The following is a 23,122-nucleotide window of genomic DNA, read 5'->3' on the forward strand; positions in this document are numbered from 1 at the left end:
GTATTAGATTTTATAATAAGCTTCCAACAGAAGTTGCTCAAATGCCAGAGAATAAGTTTAAGTGTTACATTAAAGAGAAACTGAGTAAAAAAGCTTATTATAAAATTGATGATTACTTAGAGGACGTTAATGCATGGCTGTGATAAGTAGTTAGCTCTGCTCATATTATTATAATAATAATTATTAAGCTTATATGTATTGTATACCAACTAGTTTTAAGTCTTTTTTTTTGAAAAGATGGCTCAGGAGTTTCTTGCCTCCGTTCTTCTCCTTAGACAGAAAGAGCCCCCCCTTATCCGAACGGAGAGTAATTTGTAAAAATTGACGTTCATCAGAAAATTTTATATTTGTACGATGAATAAAAAAAATTGACTTTGACTTTGACTTTGCTGAAATGCTTGCTGAACCATCTGGTGAATTCGATAACTTCGTGAGGATGTCAAACAGCGATTTTGAGTTTTTGATACAAAAAGTATCACCTGTAGTTGCAAAACAGGATACAGATTGGCGGGAAGCAATACCTGTAAAAATTCGTCTCGCATTGACACTAAGATACCTAGCTACTGGCGATAGCTTTCGTAGTTTACACTACCTATTCAAAATTTCAAGCCAACTTATTTCAAGAATTGTTCCTGAAGTATGTCTAGCCCTCAATGAAGCTTTGAAAGATTTTGTTAAGGTAATAACTTCCTATTTTAATACTATAAACGTGAAAGTTTGTATGTGTGTGTTACTCAATCACGCAAAAACTATTGCTAAAATGTATAGTTGTGATTTGAGAGTTGCAAATAATACACCTTTTTAAGAATATGAAATAGATTTATTAAATCTTATAAATTATCCATCTTATATTATATTAGCATTGTTTAAAGCTTGTTGCAAAATTTGTGATTGTGGGTGAGATTGTAGGTGGAGATTAGGCTGCTCTGGTATACTGATGACAGGAAATTCATCTGGGGTAGCATTAGGGCTGGGAGAGAAATAAGGAGGAGAAGTAACGGATGGAGGATGGTAAGACGATGTGGAATAAGTGCTGAAAGAGGATGAGGGACGATAGGAATAATTTTGTTCTTCAGAGACCAAAGGCGTAGAGGTGCAGGTGCGGCCACTCACAGGACGATTGGAAGATATTATTATTTGGGATGGAGATTGGACCACATAACGACTGGAATTTTGTCTAGATGACAATTGACGTTTTTTCAACAATAAGCCGTCTATTTCGTACATCAACTCTTGTTTTTCCAAATCTGTAAATTGTCTTAACCTTTTAGCTAGTAGTTTTCCATATAGATCGCAATCATCTTCGCTATCTATCTTTTGCTTCTTACTGCTGAGTACGCTGTTCAAAGATGAAAAAGCTCTTTTCATTTCGTTACTAGCCTCTTGTAATTCAGGTGGATTTCTAGAACGACGGCGTATTACAGGAATGTTTATTTCAGAATTCACTGTAGCATTTGGGTCTTCATTTTCGATATTTTCATTTTGTGACGTAATTGAATCTTCGTCATCTAACGAGGTTGAAGCCTGAAAAAAATATATTTTGTTATTTACTAATTAATATATAATTGACGATATTCATTTTCACGTTTATAATATAAAATTGTGGCGACATCTATAATGAATACGCGCAAACATAGAAGACAAGATATAGATCCAGCAAAGAGATATCAAGGACGACCAACAGATGGCATGGAAGAGTGAAAGCAAAAATACCAAATCCTACATCGCGGTATCTAAGAATTACAGCTACTCAGTATATATACAGAACCCCGACATGTAACCGTCGGGCAGTTGCCCACCAAGCTAAACCGCCCAGCTTGGTCGGAGGATCCTCCCTTTTCAATGGAGGAGTGGCAACACCTTCGCTCCTCCATATCGGCGACCCCTACAACCTGAACACGACTTGATGATGACCACGCAGAGCAACAGCAGCAGAAAAACCTTCCACCATGTCGATGACCTCACAGACGATCAGCAGACCTTCCAGCAGCTACAAGATGAAGTCCAGCAGTACCATCACCCCCACAGCATCCTTCAGCAGCCACCTGAGTCAACCAGCTTGCAGATTCCATGGGCACCGTGACCACCAGCTTGCAGCGGAAATGCGCGAGCCTGGTCACACCCTCGAGCAGACAGACTGCAGCGACCTTGCAGTGCACTTCGGCCAGCCGTAGCAGCGTCGGTCCAGGGTCCACCTCTCCTGGTCGAAGAAGCATTGGGGCAACGCACCGGAACAGTCGTAGCAGAGCGATCCTTGCAGTCCACTTCAAGCCGGTACGATCGAGCGTCAACTCTCCCGGTTGGAGCTGGATTGGGGACATCGCCACGCGCCTAACCATGCACTACTCTTCAAGCCGGTACGATCGAGCGTCAACTCTCCCGGTTGAAGACGAAAGTGGGGTTACGGCGAATGAAGACCGCAGATAGTCCTGAAAGGCGGACTAGCGGCAATCTGGCCTGGTGAACAAGACGTATCAGAAGCACTGAAGAATATCGACCTACGGTCTCGGGGGGGAGTGATGTGGCGACATCTATAATGAATACGCGCAAACATAGAAGACAAGATATAGATCCAGCAAAGAGATATCAAGGACGACCAACAGATGGCATGGAAGAGTGAAAGCAAAAATACCAAATCCTACATCGCGGTATCTAAGAATTACAGCTACTCAGTATATATACAGAACCCCGACATGTAACCGTCGGGCAGTTGCCCACCAAGCTAAACCGCCCAGCTTGGTCGGAGGATCCTCCCTTTTCAATGGAGGAGTGGCAACACCTTCGCTCCTCCATAAAATAAAGAAAATATCTGTAATATAAAAAACTAATTTAATATCTTATGCTCGGTCTTTTTTTTTTACAGATCCCCACAACAACTGAAGAATGGCTTTCCAAAGCTGAACGATTCAAGTTCCCTCATTGCCTTGGTGCTATGGATGGCAAACATGTGACAATACAGCAACCTCCTCATAGCGGAACTGAATATTACAATTATAAACGTACTTTTAGCATTGTCCTCTTAGCTATAGTAGATTATGATTACTGTTTCATGTTTGCTGAAATAGGCGCTCAAGGGCGTATACTCGTAAGTGACGGTGGCGTTTTTAATCAAAGTAGTATATCAAAAAAAAAATCGGAAAATAGCATCAATTTGCCGCCTCCTAGTTCACTACCAGGATGTGATATTGATTTACCCTATGTATTTTTATGCGATGGAGCATTTAGTTTAACTAAAAATCTTATGAAACCTTTTCCTGGCCGTCACCAGTTGAATTCTCCAGAAAGGGTTTTTAATCAAAAACTCTCTCAGTCACGTGTAGTTGTTGAAAACACATTTGGAGTTCTTTCTAACAAATTTAGAGTTTTTAAAACAGCTATGCCTTTTCATCCTGTTAAATGTTCAATTATTACGATGACTTGTGTTCTATTACATAACTTTTTACGGAAAAGCCGAACATCTCGCCCCTTATACGCACCTCCAGGTACATTTGATACCTATAATGACAGTGGAGAATTGATACGCGCTGGTAATTGGAGGAATTGTAGTAATACAAGTTTTCTTCCCTTACAAAATCAACCCCGTAGATCAACTAATGATGCAATTCAAATAAGACAAGCTTTTATGCACTATTTTTATAATAATATAGAATAATAAACTAAATATGAAATTAAATAATAAGTTTCATTTACTTACTCCGCCGTCTGTGGTATTGTGATACTCTTGCATTCATAAACATCTCTTAAAAAACTTTCCATTATCTCGAAAAAAGGCCACGACGGCGTATAAATATCGTCGAGTCCAGCCCCAGACCTTATAGACTCCTTTTTCTTTTTTAAATTTGTTCTGAAAGCTGTCATCAACGTTTCCTTTTTCTTTTTTAAATCCTCTACCGGAATGCCCATGTTATTACTTATGCGATTCCATGCATCCGACACCTGAAAACAATTTATACAACAATTAACTTTATTTACGCTTCCCATATCAAAATGGCGCCAACAAAATAAACAAACATTGCCGTTTGAGGGCGAGAACGACAATTAAAAACTATTGTTAAATGTGTCTTTTATCGTAGTTTTACTTACCTTGTTTTTATCCTTGTGATTTTTATGTTTAGGATTCCATATAATGGTTTCGGCTCGGTAATATTCCAAAAATTTTAATATTTCGCTATGCGGCCAAGCTGTCGCCATTTTGACACGCACGAGTTTCACGAATTGCACTGCACGTCTGCTCACCACCGCATTCGAGCGCAAACTGAGTAATGGCCGACGTGTAGATGCGTACCGCCATCGCTGGCCCACTCCCTTTGATGTGTGGGCGAAAAACCGACACCGCGGCCATTCCGCCGCCATCGTACGCACCACAAGCCAGCCTACGCCACTACGCCCTCTATATGGTGGCCCACTATGATGGACCATCATGATGGCCCATCGTGTAGAGGAGCCATTACGGCAGTCTCGGCCGAGCAGTCGAGGCGGCCACATGTGTTGTAAAATCTGTCATAATCTGAGTTCGACGCACATGAGACCACTGATCCTGAGACCATTAGTCTTAGGATGAGTGTTGAGGCCAGAACCGCCACAATCCTTGGAATATTTACCTTTTGAATTTTAATAATCATAATATTATTATCTATGATTCGTCAATAAAATAACGTCAAAAACCACAAATCGTATATTTTCGCAAATAGATTAAATCGCATTATAAAACTATGTCGGAATTCAATAATATTTTGAGTTTACCTTGCTTTATAATTAGGTTTACTAAATTCATTCGATTAATCGAAACGTCAAATTGTCACTTGAAATGTTGGCAGTTTGGGTGGAATCTGTGGACGGTGCATATTAAAAAATAAAATGGTAAGGTGGGTATAATGCGGCAAGTTACTTGGCGACCCTCCTTGCGGGGTGAAAGAAGTGGCGGGGGCGAGGTAGCACGACATGCTACACACGTAGAAAAGTGTGCCCGGATTAATCTCGCGATAGCTTGTAACTATTTCTGACGTAAGTAAAATTTTATTCTATGACTGTTCCCGTAAATGTCATATTTAGCTTAAAATTTATAGTTTGACAGCATTAAAATTTGGATGTGTACCTTCAGAATATCTACCAATTTGAATTTATTTATGTAATAGTGTTTTATTTTTTATATCAATTTCCATGTCACTTTCATGTTCACTCTCTGTTTGAACTTGTTCATCGTCGTCGTCATCCTCATCTTCATCATCGTTTTCATTAACTTCAATTATAAATCTAAGACAAAAACCAATTTATGTTTAATTTACAATAAATTATAAATAAACAATAACATACCTGTCCAATACATCGTCAAATACTCTATCAGATTTATAATATTCGTCTTAATTTTTATGACATGTTCGTCACAATTTCTCCACTTTTTAGGCGAATAATTAGAGAAAAGCAACTCTAAGTCTTTTATCTCTTTATCTAAGTTAGAGTCAATCGACGTTCTTGCGAGCTCGCCTTTCACGTACCGCCACACAAGTTCAATAGGATTTAATTCCGGGTGGTATGGGGGTAGGCGAAGCACGATATGACCATTTTCTTTCAAAATTTCATCAATTTTGTAATTTTTCTGTGTTTTGCTCATTAATTACTTTTATTAAATCACATAAATTTTAATTGCTTTCCTAGTTACAAGAACTGACAACTGACGCACTGTCATATGGACTCTTCGTCTTTGTTGTTTACTTTTTCGTATCTGACTGCGCAGTACCAACCTTTAGCCGCGTAGCATGACTGATCCGGTACGCTGTTCTACAAGAAGCCCCTATATTGAGACATTATACGATTTGTTGTTTTTAACGTTATTTTGTTGACGAATTATAGATACCTAATAATAATATAATGATAATATTAAAAAGGCCTCAACACTCATCCTAAGACTAATGGTCTCAGGATCAATGATCTCATGTGGGTCGCACTCAAATTATGACAGACTATATAAGACATGTGGCCGCCTCGGCTGCGCGGCCGAGACTGCCGTAACAATGACATGCAGTGCACGCGTTCCCCTCCACCGCTACCCTCCCGCTACCCGCTGTCGTCCTGGGTACCTCGTCCCCTCCGCGTCTTTCACCCCGCAAGGAGGGTCGCCAAGCAACTTGCCAATCTATAGTCGGTTGAGCAGGGGGGGACTGTCATTCTGATTTAAATTATTGAACGGGTCGGCTGTGCACCTTCCGAAGGGATCACCACGCTTATGGATTATTCGCTATCAAAGTTAATCCAACTGTACCAAGTGCATCCTCGTGTATTTTGTAAGATTGATCGGTAATTCCGAATAAATCGAGTGTGTACTACCTATCTGTGCCTTTATTTCTGAGATGTGATGATGAATGGCGATACCAACGACCTGGCTGATCAAATCATGGACCAACCACTGCTAGCTCGTGCCCACTCCCCGACAACTATATGATCTTCGGGGGTTTTCTGTAGAACCGTGTGCCGAATCTTGGTATGGCCGAGGTTTGGTAGAATGCAAAATCTGATTACTCCCGAGTAACTGGTAGTTTACTCGTGAGTAAAAAGTTACCTGCGCTTGGTCGAATCCACCCTAAATAATGAAACTAGTTTTAAGAACCTTTTTATTGATCAACATAATTTACTCTTACATTACGACACAAATAGTGACACGTTATCGCGAGATTTATCCGGGCACACTTTTCTCCGTGTGTACTCGTGTTCTAAAATGTCGTGCTACCTCGCCCCCGCCACTTCTTTCACCCCGCAACATAGACCTACTACCTCTAGACTGGCAATCGCCGTGTGCACTATTCTCTTTCTCACTCAAACCATAGATGTTGCCGACAAAAAAATTAAACATAATATGGGGAAATTTAACTTATCATAATAACAAAAACAAAACTTGAGTATATCGTCGGTTGATAGGAAAAAGACACTAAAGGCAAATTTTTCAATAGCCAGATAAAAGTTTTGCTGGGAAATAATTTTGATGCTGTTGCGTCTCAATGTTTCTCAATGTTTGTATTACCCAGATAAAATTTATCTGAATATTGAAAAATCAGCCTTAGTGAGTTTTTCCTGTCAACCGACGATATAAGAAAAAAAACTTTACTCATACTTATTTGATTTCAATATAATTATTTAATATACACAAACTGAGTGGATTGTATGATTCATTGTCTTCGTCCAATCGAAACAATCCTCTTCAAAATGTGCCGAACACAATTTTTGTATGTTTCTTTGGTTCCCAATTTGTGCGACCGGTAATGTCTATCCATTTTCTTGATATTTTTTTTTCTGTCGGAAACCTATGAAGCAGAGATAAATGGATGAGCATGAGCATTATAATCGTGGGCCAAATATGTGATGGGGTTTTTTTTAAAGGAAACACGCATTTCGTATCAATACAATAAACTTTATATTATACAGAAGAAATCACACATAGAAGAAAAAAACGAAACGAACGTTTCCTCACAATGAGAGGCACCTCATTTGAAAGAGGAGAATGACTTCTACAAAATACAATCTTCACAAAAACCGAATTTTTGCGCCCCATTTGTAAACCCAACCCGAGTCCGTTACAATTTCTAGTATTTTCTTTGCATACTATAATATTTGTGGGTAAAATAAATTTTCAATAACTTGCAACACCATGTGATTTGTTATGATATGGTCCCTCGTAATTTTTACTTAAAACTGATACTAAAAGACCTTACAGTATTAAAATTAGTATCGTTTTATATTAAAATCGAGCCAATAGATAGTACTATGATGAATGTAAGCTTGTTAAACTTGATAGTATCTACTTACATGTGAAAATATATCTCATCCATCATTCCATCGTGTTTTCGTTCAATATGCTCTATACAACCGAACAAAATCCACCCACCCATGTCACACACTCGTTAAGTGATGATAATAGTCTAATAAACTTAATAAACACCCACAAATCACTAGCAAATCAAAAATAAATAGCATTTAGAAAATTTTGTTGTAACTGTCAGCCTTTGTTTGGCAAAGATTTTTCATTTGTTTCATTGTTTGGCAAAGAGAACTGACGTAAACAGGCGCCACAGCAAAAAGGACAAAAAACATTTACAGCTTAACGTTTCTTTCTTACGCTTAATGTAGCTAAGCGTCTCTTTTTCGCAATGTCAGAACTGTCACGATTATACCCCTGTGCCCCGCAAGGAGGGTCGCGCACGAAGTTGTCAAGCTATAAATTTAAAACTAAATTAAAAAAATATTTTTTGCTTAACTTACCTTGATACAAGTTCACCTCAGATTATAATTTTATTATTTGTTGTGATATTACCAATTATGTATAACAATACCTAAAGCATAAAAAAGTATTTTGTTTAGTATAAGAGACTCCGATCCCACAGGCAAATTGTATACAAACAGTTTTGTGGGACTCATTGTAAAACTACAACTAATATGTAAGCTTAATAAATAAATAAATAAAAAATGTGTTGTTTTTCGAACCCGACAAACTTTAAGGGTGTATTCTACGAGTGATTTCATCGAGAAAACACCCCAATATGTGGGGTCAAATCTAAATATTCTAGAAATGGCGGCCATTTTAAAAATTTAGATCCTTAGTTTTTATAAAAAATCATATCTCGAGATTCAAACGCCTTACGGACATGAAATAAAATGCTTTTATCCGCAAAAGTCATCTCGATAAAAAATATGCAAAACTGCTAAAAAGTTACATAAAATAAGTTGCAAGCACCTAATCTAGTTTTTTTGACAAAAAAACAGCAAAAATTTTATGGTATTTGTATGTATTTATTTAAAAGTATTTGAAATAAGCTAAACAATGATTAGTAAATATTTAAAACATTTCCTGTGTATCGTGATACTTTTGTCCGTTTTCAATAGTATAATTGTGTGGCCACTTACTTCACTTGCAACTCCCTCAATGATTGTCTACTCTTTTATGTTCAGCTGTAAATTCATTTTAAAATAACACTGGTACATAGGTTATCAAGTCCAATTCAAAAACAGATATTTCCTCCTCACATCATCTCCCAACTAGACGGAAAAGCAGCATCATTTGCGAATACGCGAATCGATATATGCGAAACACAATGATTTCAAAAGGAAGGATACGCCCGTCATAACGTTTTGTCAAAAGAAAATGGCACCCGCGCGCTGGCCCTAATTTCATACAAATTATGACAGATTTATGAGGTTTTAGGGCCAACGCGAGGGTGTCATTTTCTAGAACTGTTGGGCCTGTCCTTACGCTAGTAATATATAAGTCAATGGCGAAACATCAGTTAATGATTTTGTTGATGAAATAAGGAAAGCATTTAGCGATCCAAGATCAATAAGTGAAATATTACTTGAGATCCAGCAAACCAAACAAAAGGGTGGTTCAATTGCAGAAGTATATCGATAAAATAAGTAGCTTAAGGGATGAACTCCTTGCCTCTGATTCTTCGATAAATATCAGACGGGCCAGCTTAGACCGGAATATGATAATTTAATTTTAAATAACTTATTAGTAGGGCTAGAGCCGAATTTCTACCATCGAGTTCGAGCATTTAGGCCTGCTAGTACCGTTGAAGCATTCCGTTATTGCAAAGAAGATAGGGCATTAAATATTTTTATTATAACGCTCATCAATCGGAACTAAGGAATTCCACGAGCTTTTCTACAAGCAGTAGGTCTCAGGTACAGAACAAAACTCTGGATCGACAAAACAACCTCTTACATCGGAGAGGTTTTGTTCACACTGCAAGATTAATGGCCATACTATAGAGTATTGTCGAAAGAAAAATAAGCAAAATTTTGAAGACCCATTATTAAAATGGACATTACGAAAGCACTGGCCAAAGAAAGAAAATCCATAATGAAAACGAGATGAAAACTTTTCATTTTTTTTCATTTATTTAATACCATAAACAACATGTCGCATAAGATGTTAACATTGGTTTATGCATTTAAAGTACAATGTTATTTTACCCTTAGGGTGTAGTACAAACTGAGTAAAACTGGGGGTGGCAGCCAGTCACCAGTCAACCATGATGACGATGAGATATTGAGCTGGCTGCCAAATGAGTTCGTTGTCGACTCAAATGAGTTTGACAGCGACTCAGTCAGAGTAAGAAATACTTTTTTGAAGAAATAGTTTTCATACATGTTTTGACTCGCAGATATTAAGTTGCACACGACAGAGACCAGTAAAATAGTTGGGAAATGAACATATGTACATTAATATGTAGTATTCTTTTTCAGGCTAATATACCTGCAGAGACACCAGCAAGGGCACCATCTCCGCTTATTACGATTATAGAATCCTTTTTGAAACATGTAACATTTTACCAGCAAGCCTTAAGCATAAATATCTCCTCCTTGTAAACAGCCATGGTAGTGAAGAACATAAAATACCTATCCAGCATACTTGCGGCACAAGAGGGGCTGTGCAAGGAAGGTACCAAATACCATATACAAATAATTATTTTGGTGGAAGAATGCTCTGTAAACAAATACCCAAATTATATAATGAATTACCGGTAAGTATTAAAAATGAGAAAAAATTATCTTTATTTAAAACATTATTAAAAAAACATTTACTTAAAACTTATTACGATACTTAAAACTTATTATGATTGAGAGTGGTGCCTTCCTTGCACTGCTCACTTGACACAGTCAATATATTGTTTATTTTGTTAATTTTTAAATAACAGCTTAATTAAAATGTCACCGTTTACCCACAGTCAAACCAAAAATATTGGTTTTGTGGGAATTCTTCTGTACCCTATGTATCACTGCAATGTTTATAAATAAATAAATAATAATAATAATATAGAAGTAATGTATGAGGTGTCTCTTGAAGCTGTAGAAGTATGTTTACATATTTTCTTTAAAATCTAATTGCATTAATCTCATTGTGAAAAATCTATTTAAAAGTTTATTGAACTGTTTGCTCCTTACAGAATAATGACAATATGGATATGGACACCTTGTCCACCCAGCTACCCCTCACTGAGAGCCACCCACAGCCGGAGATTACACACAGAGCCTACCATACAACGTAATCCCAAACGCTCAAAGGGTAGTAAGAGGAAGCTGTTCGGGCGCAAATAAACCGGAACAGCGCCATCTAGTGGCACGCTCGGTACTACTACAAATACTGCCACCTGATTGGATGTAGATGGCGTGAAGCATTATCACTGTGATTGGTTGAATTGTTCCCTACCCTAATTCCTCGAATATTGTAAATTGTAACTAACTTATTTAATCAATATACGTTATATCAGTATTCCAAAGCGGTTGTTCCTTATTTTAAACACCAAAATTATAGGACAAATTCAGTACGCAAATTAGGCCGCTACATGCTCTGGACCTTCCGAGCCATATATTTACAAGGATTACGCTGATTCCTGAAGATTACCTTGGAACCCCCGGAATACGCACCAAGAACGGAGGTCAGCTGTACCTGCCACGCAACCATCTCGCACAACTACGCATCAGCGAGGTCAAGGTCAAGCCAAGCGGGTCACACCAGGTGCCTGAAGGAGACGTAACGCAGACGTAATTCCAATCAAGGACTAGCAGTCAAGCCAAAGGAAGTATCGTCGTTCCCAGCAAACACGACATCTTGTCCCTTTTCCAACCTCGTCCTCATTTGTGCTAATAACGTGTTTCAGTGAATAGCCGCAGAGAGTAACATACGGGTGTACCGTACTGCCGAGGCCACAGCTTGCTCGCAGTCTTCGCGTCACGACACTACACGTGAGTACTCCACTTTTCACTGACCACCAAAATGACTCTCAACCCAGAAAAAGATGCCACGGCGTCACGATCTCAATCTCCCTGTAGATCATCCACAACAGACAAACAGACGGAAGAACTGATTCGCAATCTCGTTAAAAAACGTGGCATTATAAAGGGCAGGCTTACTAAATTCATTAACTACATTAATTCAATAGATAGTGAAAAGTTATCCCCCCAAAACCACGTTGATATTAAATTACGCGTGCAAGGTGCTGCTGGTTTATTCTCCGAATTTAATAGTGTCCAAACAAATTTAGAAGAAGCGGTCCCTGACCACGATTTAGAAGCTCAGTTATCTCAACGTGAACAGTTCGAAAATAGTTATTACAGTTCCATTGCACAAGCAGAGTTAATGCTAACATGTGGTGAGGTCGCCGATAGTTCTTATAAGGCTAAAAAGGGTAAATTAAATTCAGTTAAACTGCCCACCATCACGCTGCCAACCTTTGACGGTTCATACGAAAACTGGCTTCAATTTAGAGACACATTCCTGTCCTTAGTTCATAAATCCAATGAGTTAAATAATATTGAGAAATTTCATTACCTCAAATCATCCCTAAAGGGGGACGCAGGGTTAGTCATAGACGCGGTTGAACTATCCTCGGAAAACTATACAGTAGCGTGGGAACTACTTCTTAACAGATACAACAATAGTAGGCTACTAATACAAAATCACGTAAAAGCATTGTTTAACATTCAACAGTTAGCTAAGGAGTCACCGTCCCTCATTAGAAAACTAATAGACACGATATTAAAGAATATACGCGCTTTAAAAAGTCTCGGCGAGCCTACAGACTCGTGGTGTACTTTAATAATTTATATCGTCGTTTCTAAATTAGATAAAACCACTGAAAGACAATGGGAGGAGCACAAAGGTTCTTTGATTTCACAAGACGCATCTACAAAGTTAACCGTTAATCAGTTGCTCGAGTTCCTCAAGAGTAGGGCGGACATGCTAGAAACATTACAGGTGTCCCATAGCAACACATCCACTAACGCGCAGGTTCAACACATTCATAAAAAACCAACTAGTTTTACGAACAAGTGTTTTGCAATGCCGGCCCAGTGTAATGTTTCATCAAACAAACCCCCGTTCAATAGGAATACATCGCAATATTCTCAATCTTACAAAAAAAATTGCCCTATGTGTCAGGCTAAACATCCTCTGTACTCGTGTGTTAAATTCATAGACGCAAGCCTAGATACGAAGCTTAGTGTAGTACGTGAAAATAAGTTATGCACTAATTGCCTACGGTTCGGTCATAATATAGATTCATGTAGGTTCGGGCCGTGTAAAATATGTTCGAAAAAACATAACTCATTAATTCACAGCGACGAATCAGCTGATTGCTCCGTGAACTTGAACTCCGTCGTTGTTCAGGAACCGGTTCAACGCGCCGCCGCCGCCGCCCTGTCGGTGCCTGAAAATAATGTGACGTCACCGGCCGGTCCCGCTAGTCCATCTATAATCGTAAACAAAGCACACATGCAAGATTTTCACGCGCACACGAACACCATGTCTTCACAACAGGTTCTCTTATCTACTGCGTTAGTTGAAATTATTGACAAAAATGGCGAATCACATACGGCTTGCGCATTACTTGATAGTGGCAGCCAGCGATGTTTTGTTACTAAACAATTATGCGATTCATTAAACGCTATAACTATACAGTCCACTCACGAAATTCGAGGGGTAGGTAATTCGGTGACTCAATGTTCAGAAACGTGTGACATTGAGTTAAAATCGCGCATCAATACCTACACCACGCGCATCAATTGTTATGTGCTACCGCAGATAACATCCACCATGCCGCGTGTCTTATGTAAACAAAGCGTACATAACGACATTCCAGACGGCATCGTATTAGCAGATCCTGAATTCTTAGACTTTAAAACGATAGACATTTTAATAGGCGCAGATAAGTTTTGGGATCTCCTTAACGACGGTAAATTTAGACTAAAAACCGGTCCTTATTTACAGAGTACAAAATTAGGTTGGATAATTTCAGGCCCCATCTACAATTCGCACAGTAGTGGCGGAATACAATGTAATTTTACTCAATCAATCGATAGGCAACTAAGACAGTTCTGGGAGCTTGAGGAGCTGCCCGGGGCGAGCGACACGCGCACGGACGAGGAGCGCGCGTGCGAGGAACATTTCGTCAACACTACGACGCGCAATAGTGACGGAAGGTTCTGCGTACGCATTCCTATGAAAAAACCGGCTACGACCTTGGGAGACACGTATTTTCAGGCTGAACGTAGATTTTTAGCGCTAGAAAAGCGATTGCAGCGCTCGCCTCAACATAAAGCGTTATATAGCGATTTTTTACACGAGTATGAAAGGTTAGGTCATATGACTCGCGTAAATGACTACGGATATCCGAATTACTTCCTAACACACCACGGTGTGTTTCGCGAGCATAGCACTAGTACGCGATTAAGGGTAGTTTTCGAGGCTAATCAACCATCTTCAACTGGTGTATCAATAAATGATTTGCAGATGGTCGGCTCGCCTATACAGGGTGATCTATTTTCGATTTTGTTGCGCTTCAGACAGCACAAATACGTTGCGTGTGCTGACATCGAAAAAATGTATCGTCAGTGTCTAGTAGCCGAAGATCAACGAGATCTGCAGTTAATATTGTGGCGCGATGACCCGTCACTTCCGCTAGGTGTTTACCGTTTGAACACAATTACCTATGGGATGGCCTCGTCGGCCTTCATGAGCGTCAGGTGCCTGAAACAATTAGCCACCGAGTGCAACGACCCCGACGTACAACGGGTTATTAATGAGCATTTTTACGTTGACGACATGATTGTAGGATTAGACGACAAAGAAAAGCTGATACGGCTGTGTAAGAATACGGCCGCGACGTTGCAATCAGGCTGTTTTCCACTCCGGAAGTGGATCTTCAACTTTGATAATGAAGATGCAAGTTTATCTGAAACCTCTAAACAATTATCTTTAGGCGAAAACGCGCAATCTAAAACGTTAGGTTTAGGTTGGTTTAATTCAGCAGACGAACTTCATTTCAGCACTCAGGTCAAAGGTGATGACGAGGTGATAACAAAGCGGACCATCTTATCAAAAACCTCTCAAATATTCGACGCATTAGGTTTTCTCAGCCCCGTCATAATTAGCGCAAAAATTCTTCTTCAAAAATTATGGTTATTGAAGTTAGATTGGAACGACGCGGTGCCGAGTGATATCGCGCGACTTTGGAGCCGGTTTGTTACTTCATTATCGTCACTCGGACGCATTCGAATCCCGCGCTGCTCGATGGGAAGCCGGCCTGTCAACTACGAGCTACACATATTCACAGATGCGTCACAGGCGGCTTTCGGCAGTAGCGCCTATATTCGCACAATAAACGATGATAACACGGTACAGGTTCGACTGTTATGTTCTAAGGGCCGAGTAGCACCGCTAAAACCTACAAGTATCCCGCGACTCGAGCTGTGTGGTGCATTGTTAGGGGCTAGGCTGTATAATAAGATACGCGAATCTCTTCGTTGTCAGTTTAGCCACACAATGTGTTGGACGGATTCCACCATTGTACTAGGATGGTTACGTATGGCACCTAGTTTACTTAAAACGTTCGTACAAAACCGAGTAGTAGAAATACACGAGTTGACAAAGGACACCCCGTGGCGGCACGTTAGCGGCACCGACAACCCCGCTGACCTGGTGTCACGCGGCGTCGCCCTCGAGGTCCTCGCCTCCTCCGGGCTATGGTGGGAGGGGCCGCAGTTTCTACACGACCCTAACTTTGCATGCGGCGACGTGCCTGTAGGAACATGGTCTAAACAAAACGTAGAATTGCCTGAAGTTAAGTCCGTTGTCACTTCATGCACTAACAACGTATCACCTATAGAATCCAGCGTTTTTCCATTTCATAGGTTTTCACAATACATGCGTATGAAGCGCGCTGCCGCGTACATGTTACGTTTCATTCACAATGCGCGTAGTAAGCTAAATAAACGTACAGGAAATCTAACCGTAGACGAATTACGTGAGTCGGAAATTATGCTAATTAGGTGGTCTCAACAAGAATCATACGCGAAAGAATATGAGTCATTAACAAAAAATAACCGCCTTAGTAAGAAAAATAATCTATCAAAATTAAATTTGTTTCTTGACGATAACAAAATAATGCGCATCAGTGGTAGATTATATAACTCAACCGAATTCGATTACAACAAAAAACACCCTATACTAATTTCTAGTAAACATCACCTAGCATTGTTATTGTTTCGACACGAGCACCGCCAGCTGATGCACTGTGGGCCGCAGGCGTTGCTGTTCCACGTGCGCGGGGCGTGGTGGCCCGTGGCCGCGCGCGCGCTCGCCCGCGCCGTGGTGCACGCGTGCGTCACCTGCAGGCGGGTCCGGGGGCGCACGCTCACTCCACTAATGGGTAATCTACCTAAAGAAAGGATAACTGCAACTTACCCTTTCATGCGATGCGGAGTGGATTACGCCGGGCCAGTGTCCGTATTGAATCGAAAAGGCCGAGGCGCGAAATTAACTAAGGGCTATATTTGTTTATTTATCTGCTTTGTCACGCGCGCAGTTCATTTAGAACTAGTAAGTGACCTCACCACAGACGCGTACCTACTAGCATTAAAGCGTTTTATTTCACGTCGTTCTAAGCCAACAGAAATATATTCAGACAATGCGACTAATTTCGTAGGTTTAAAAAACGAATTTTCTAAATTTTTAGATTCCTGTAGCAAGGACATTATTGATTACGCAACCAGTCAGCAAATAAAATTCTCTTTCATTCCCCCTCACGCTCCGCACATGGGTGGTCTTTGGGAACGTGGAGTACGAAGTTGTAAATACCATCTACGCCGAGTAGTTGGCAATGTAAACTTAACATTCGAAGAGTTTAGCACGTTATTAGCGCAAATAGAAGCTATCCTCAACTCCCGACCATTAACACCTATGTCCACAGATCCCACTGACTTTCTCCCACTTAGTCCTGCACACTTCTTGGTCGGCCGGAGCCTGACCTCGCCGCTGTTCGACGACTACACCGACATCCCGGCAACACGGCTCTCACGCTACCAGAGGACGGAGCAGATCAGACAGCACTTCTGGTCACGATGGGCTAACGAGTACATATCCGAGCTGCAGACCCGCGCTAAGTGGCGAGAGCATACTGAGGAGCTGAGACCTAACACGATGGTCATCATCAGAGATAAGAATCTCCCCCCACTGAAGTGGCATATGGGCCGCATCATCAAGTCCATCCGCGGCAAGGACGGCGTCTCCAGGGTGGCCGACATCCAGACTGCGACGGGAGTGCTGCGGCGAGCATACACGAGCATATGCCCACTCGTCGAGGAAGACGCGAGTCAGCTGTAACACATTGGAACAACAGTTCCAAGGCGGGGAGGATGTTCGGGCGCAAATAAACCGGAACAGCGCCATCTAGTGGCACGCTCGGTACTACTACAAATACTGCCACCTGATTGGATGTAGATGGTGTCGAACACCTTTTAACTGTACCAAGTAATAAGCAAATTCAGTAGCAAATAAAGAGTGACACCTATAAGACGTATTTCTATTTCATCAATCCTCGTTAAACAAAACTGAACTTTACGTGCCTAAACATATGGCCTACATCGAACCGGATTAATATTTTGTTTACGACGAATTGAATAGACGGCCGGCGAGCGAGAACAAAAGGACCGCATTCCAATGCGATAAGAGACTTTGCAAGTGAATAAAACTGTGCTATTTTAATAAAAACAATTTACATTACGTGTTTATAACGTGTTGAATATTATTCTAAAAGTGTTGTGTTTGCATTAAATAAATAAAAATGCCTCCAACTCCGGAACAAGCGAGTTATTTAACTACATTGGAGGATGTTGCGGCTATGTTAACTAAAACTCAGACTAACCTTAAGAAATGTCCTAAGGCGAGACTTACTCAGGGATACATTAAGGCGCGTTTACAATGTATTGAAGATTATTGGAAGACATTCAATGAGGCTAATCAAAGTCTAACGAAGATCACACCACGGGAACAACGCGGCATATTACCGTACTTCCTTAATGAAGAATATTTCACATATGAAGATCTTTACCTGTGCATCAAGGCGGACCTGTTAGACTTGTTGAACAAATTAGAACAGGCGAAGAGACAACCTGAGCAGCCCTCCATGGATACTTCAGACTTAGCATTATCCTGTGTGAAGTTACCTAGAATACAAATACCGTGTTTCTCGGGCAAATATGATGAATTTCCGACTTTTGAAGATTTGTTTACATCTCTCGTACACAACAGCACTTCTTTATCTAACGTACAGAAGCTGCATTATTTGAAGACTAGTGTATCGGGGGAAGCGGAATCATTATTACGTCACATCAACATAACCGAGAGTAACTATCAACAAGCGTGGGATATGCTGAAGGGTCGTTACGGAAACAAAAGATTAGTAACAACATCACTTCTTAAACGATTATTTAATCAAAAGAAGATCGTTAATCAGTCTGCGCCCCATATCAAATCACTGATGGATACGACCACTGAGTGTTTAAATAGCCTTGAGAACCTTAGTGTAAAAACAGACTCCTGGGACCCGATGATAGTGTTTCTAGTGGTTCAGAAGTTAGACATGCAAACACACAAAGAGTGGGAGGAGCATGCTTATAGCGAAAACACTGATGAGCTCCCCAAATGGAATCAATTACAAAAGTTTCTTCAATCAAAATTCCGAACATTAGAAATGATCGCTCCTACGTCACAAACAACAACAAAAGATAGAGTGACCCCACACAAATCATTCCACGTTATGACAAATCACAAGGAAGAGAGTAACGCTCGCTGCGACAATATAAAACCAAACACGCAAGTTTCATGTACCTTCTGCAACGGAACCCACTACCTGTACAATTGTAAAGAGTTCTCTAAACTGACAGTTGAAGATAGACATCAATTCGTACAGAAAAGTAACTTGTGCTTCAACTGCCTCATTCCAAACCACACTGTGTTCCGGTGCAAACAAAGAACGTCTTGTAGAATTTGTAGAAGAAAACATCACTCACTGCTACATAAAGAAAATAGAACAAATATAGAAAATAACAACACACCAAGTAGAACAGAGACAACTGAAAGTCAAGAAGATACAGATAACAACATTACGTCACACTACTCAAGACAAGAAACAACTAACAGAACAGTTTTGTTAGCTACAGCACTGATAGACGTGGTATCAAGTTCTGGAGAGTCACACGTCTTCCGTGCGCTCATCGATCAAGGTTCAGAGGCTTCCTTTGTGACAGCACGAGCCTCAGAGTTGTTGGGACTTAAGAAAACAAAAATCAATGGCACAGTATCTGGTGTGGGAGAAAGAAAACATGAACTCAAGCACAAAGTCAGTCTGTCAGTGTTATCTGAATCCAAACTGCCTATCCCTGTCGATGCCTACGTTCTGAAAACGATATCATCTACGCTTCCAGCAAAGAAAGTTAACATAAACTGGCCTGAACTAAAATCACTGAAGTTGGCTGATCCTACATGCCATGTACCGGGTAAAATTGACATACTACTCGGTGCTGACATATTTTCAAGCATCATAGAAGAAGGATTAGTCAGATTACAAGATGGACTTATAGCACAAAAGACGTGTCTTGGGTGGATATTGTCAGGAAGAACAAACAATACACAAGGAACACATCCCAAAATAACAAGTTTATTAGTAAGAGAAAACAATGATTTATTGAGACAGTTTTGGGAAATAGAAACAGACTTATACAACAAAAAGAAGATCCTGACAAAAGAAGAAGAAGAGTGTGAAACAATATACAAAAATACAACAAAGAGAGATGAAGACGGTAGATATATTGTGCACCTACCATTAAAACAAACAATAGAAGAAACGATACAAACGGTAGGAGACACAAAACAACAAGCAATCAAAAGATTTATACAATTAGAAAGAAAACTTGAGAGAAACAAGAACCTGAAAGAACAATACAAGAAAGTGATAGATGAGTATATTGATATGAATCATATGAAAAAGATTGAAAATGAAGAAGACAACAAACTAATATACTTACCACACCACGCAGTAATCAGAGATGATAAAGATACAACCAAGGTCCGAGTGGTATTTGATGCCTCGGCTAAGGGATCCAATGGACAATCGTTGAATGAAACCATGATGGTTGGACCAGTATTACAACCTGACCTGCGCAGCCTCATTATAAGTTGGAGAAAACACAAGGTTTGCGTAGTGGGTGATATAGTGAAAATGTACAGAATGGTGAAGACTGCAGATGATTTCACAAATTTGCAATGCATTGTGTGGAGAGACAACCCAGATGAAGATATAGAAAGCTACAAACTCACGAGAGTCACATTTGGTACGGCTGCAGCCCCATACCTTGCAGTACGTACATTGAACCAACTAGCTGATGATGAAGGTCACGAACATCCAGAATACACAGCTGCGACGAATGCTATAAAGAATTGCTTCTACATGGATGATCTAATGACAGGACATGATGATGTCGAAGAAGCAAAACAGTTATGCCAAAATATCAAGGAGATATTGAGAAAGGGAGGATTCATAATGCAGAAGTGGTCAAGTAATGAAGAAGAATTACTAAAATTTCTAAAAGAAGGAGATGATACGAAAGACACAATAGAAATAAAGCTTGACAAAGTTATAAGAATTCTTGGTCTGACATGGGATAGAAAGAATGACAACTTCAATGTCACAGTCAACTTACCTGATGCACCCCATCCAATAACGAAGAGATCCATTCTCTCAGATGTTGCTCGTCTATTTGATCCATTCGGTTGGGTTTCACCAGTCGTCATCACAGCCAAGATAATGATACAAAGATTGTGGCTTAGCAATCTCAGTTGGGATGATGAACTGCCCGTTGACTTGTGTGAAGAATGGCTAAAATACAGAGAAGATCTTACTGACCTGCGAATGATCGAAATCCCACGTTGGCTGCAAACAACTCCTCGCTGTAAAGAAGTCCAGATCCACGGGTTCGCTGATGCATCCAGCTCAGCATATGCTGCAGTAACTTACCTCAGAGTGGTTGATGAACATGACGTCGTACATGTCACGATGATAGCATCCCGAACGAAGGTGGCTCCTATAAAACAACTATCAATTCCAAGATTGGAACTATGTGCTGCTGTGATGTTGTCTGAACAGATAGCTGATGTGTCACAATTATTAGAAGTGTCACAAGGCAACATATTTGCATACACCGATTCCATGGTTGTACTAGCGTGGCTCCAAGCTCATCCAAATCGCTGGAAAACATTTGTCGCTAATAGAGTCGCAGAGATTCTAAGAATTATAGACAATGAAAGATGGAGACATATTACAACAAATGAAAATCCAGCAGACATCGCTAGTCGTGGTATCAGAGCAGCTGACTTACCTGATTACAGAATTTGGTGGAACGGGCCTGAATGGCTAAAGTCAAACGACATAGAATATGTTACAAATACAGTACCTGCTACAGATTTAGAAGAAAAGAGTTCATTTTATACAAGACAAGACAAGACACACGAAGAAGAAAGTCCAATTTGGGAAAGATTTTCCAATATAACTAGAATGAAGAGAGTGCTCGCTTTATGTAAGAGATTTTCGAAGCCAAAGGGAAAGGAAAACAAAGATGTTAACATAACAGCAGATGAAATGGAAGATATATTGCAAGCATGTATAAGATATTATCAGAATGAAGTATATGGAAAAGACATAGAAGACCTAAAGAAGATGGGAAAGGTTAAAAACAAGAGCTCGTTGATCACACTTTCACCGTTCTTAGATAAGAATGGCATAATGAAAGTTGGAGGACGTTTACAAAACGCTGAGATAGCAGAAACGGCTAAACACCCAATAATCATCCCCAAAGGTGTACACATTACAAATCTGATAATGAGAGAAGCACACATTAAGACACTCCATGGTGGCAACCTATTGATGATGACATACATCCGCAGTAGATACTGGATTATTGGCTTGAAAGCAGCAGTGAGAAACCACGTACGTAGCTGCAAAACCTGCATAATTGACAAGGCTAAAGTAAGAAAACTGCTTATGGGACAGCTGCCTGCAGTAAGAGTACGCCCCCACAGAGCATTTTTGAACAGTGGCGTAGATTATGCTGGTCCAGTACATATAAGAATGTCAAAGGGTCGTGGTCAGAAAACCATGAAGGCATACATATGCTTGTTTGTATGCATGGCAACACGAGCTATACATCTTGAAGCTGTTACGGACTTAACAGCCCAAGGATTCATGAGTGCATACCGCCGTTTCGTGGCGAGGCGAGGACATTGCGCTCATCTATGGAGCGACAACGGGACCAACTTTGTCGGCAGTGCTAAAGAGTTGAAGGTGCTGTTCGAAGAGGGCAAGGCTAACATGAGTACGCAAGTCGCTGAACTACTGGCTAATGATGGCACAACTTGGCATTTCATACCACCGAGAATGCCAAACTACGGAGGACTCTGGGAGGCCGGAGTCCAGTCAGCGAAAAGACATCTTACCAGAGTGAATGGTGATACAAAGTTGACCTATGAAGAGATGGTAACTTTACTGGCACAGATAGAGGCATGTCTGAATTCGCGTCCTCTGTGTCAGCTGGACAATACACTAGATACCCTGACACCCCTCACACCTGGACATTTTCTTGTTGGAGAGCCCCTGATCACTGTCCCAGATATGAACTACGAAGACAAGAATGTCAACCTATTGACCAGATGGCAATTAATTCAAAGATTGACTCAAGATTTCTGGCGTCGATGGCAAAATGAATATTTAAACACGTTGCAGCAAAGATACAAATGGCAAGAGAGAGTACCGGCGCCTAAAATCGGAGATATTGTTGTCATAAAACAAGATGATTTACCACCTACTAAATGGCTTCTAGGAATCATAAAAAATGTCCACCCCGGAGCAGACAATCTAGTTCGAGTTGTAACTGTACAATGCAAGGGACAAACAGAAGTGAAGAGGCCCTTATCTAAATTAATATTGTTACCTAATTCAGAAAACTGTTAGATCATGGTGGGCGGTGGACTATGTAGTTATTTTCAATGCTTTCTAATGTAAAGTATTTTTTTTGTAATTTGCATGTATTTAATTTGGTTTAGTTGAGAGTGATTAAGTATGTTAGATTCAAATAATGTTACAGTCCATTAATATCGTAGAAATTTTGTGGAAAACATTTCGTTTTGGTGGGCGGAATGTCGAACACCTTTTAACTGTACCAAGTAATAAGCAAATTCAGTAGCAAATAAAGAGTGACACCTATAAGACGTATTTCTATTTCATCAATCCTCGTTAAACAAAAC

At 40.2% G+C, this 23,122-nt stretch overlaps 3 protein-coding genes across 3 annotated transcripts; all 3 read left to right on the top strand.

Annotated features, from left to right (window-relative positions):
* The first annotated feature begins 394 nt into the window (after window positions 1-394).
* On the top strand, window positions 395-3,700 carry LOC119693663. Its single transcript, XM_048628265.1, has 2 exons — window positions 395-679; window positions 2,864-3,700. The coding sequence occupies exons 1-2, from the start codon at window positions 395-397 to the stop codon at window positions 3,650-3,652; spliced, it is 1,074 nt and encodes a 357-aa protein (XP_048484222.1). The 3' UTR covers window positions 3,653-3,700.
* Window positions 3,701-11,066: 7,366 nt separating this feature from the next.
* LOC125490103 lies at window positions 11,067-17,264 on the top strand. The gene has a single exon (XM_048628263.1). It carries the CDS (start codon window positions 11,765-11,767, stop codon window positions 17,147-17,149), a length of 5,385 nt encoding a protein of 1,794 aa, XP_048484220.1. The 5' UTR covers window positions 11,067-11,764; the 3' UTR covers window positions 17,150-17,264.
* Window positions 17,265-17,609: 345 nt separating this feature from the next.
* LOC119694393 lies at window positions 17,610-22,829 on the top strand. Its single transcript, XM_038120702.2, has one exon. It carries the CDS (start codon window positions 17,610-17,612, stop codon window positions 22,827-22,829), a length of 5,220 nt encoding a protein of 1,739 aa, XP_037976630.2.
* The last annotated feature ends 293 nt before the right edge of the window (window positions 22,830-23,122 follow it).

The sequence above is a fragment of the Plutella xylostella genome, chromosome 20 (genome assembly GCF_932276165.1).
Source record: "Plutella xylostella chromosome 20, ilPluXylo3.1, whole genome shotgun sequence".
In the NCBI taxonomy this organism is placed as follows: Eukaryota; Metazoa; Arthropoda; class Insecta; order Lepidoptera; family Plutellidae; genus Plutella; species Plutella xylostella.

What these genes read in the sequence shown, in the direction of transcription:
- LOC119693663 (XM_048628265.1), top strand. Translation starts at nt 395, where the DNA reads ATGCTTGCTGAACCATCTGGTGAATTCGATAACTTCGTGAGGATGTCA. An exon ending in CTTTGAAAGATTTTGTTAAG is followed by an intron (nt 680 to 2,863) that starts GTAATAACTTCC and finishes TTTTTTTTACAG; the next exon opens with ATCCCCACAACAACTGAAGA.
- LOC125490103 (XM_048628263.1), top strand. Translation starts at nt 11,765, where the DNA reads ATGACTCTCAACCCAGAAAAAGATGCCACGGCGTCACGATCTCAATCT.
- LOC119694393 (XM_038120702.2), top strand. Translation starts at nt 17,610, where the DNA reads ATGCCTCCAACTCCGGAACAAGCGAGTTATTTAACTACATTGGAGGAT.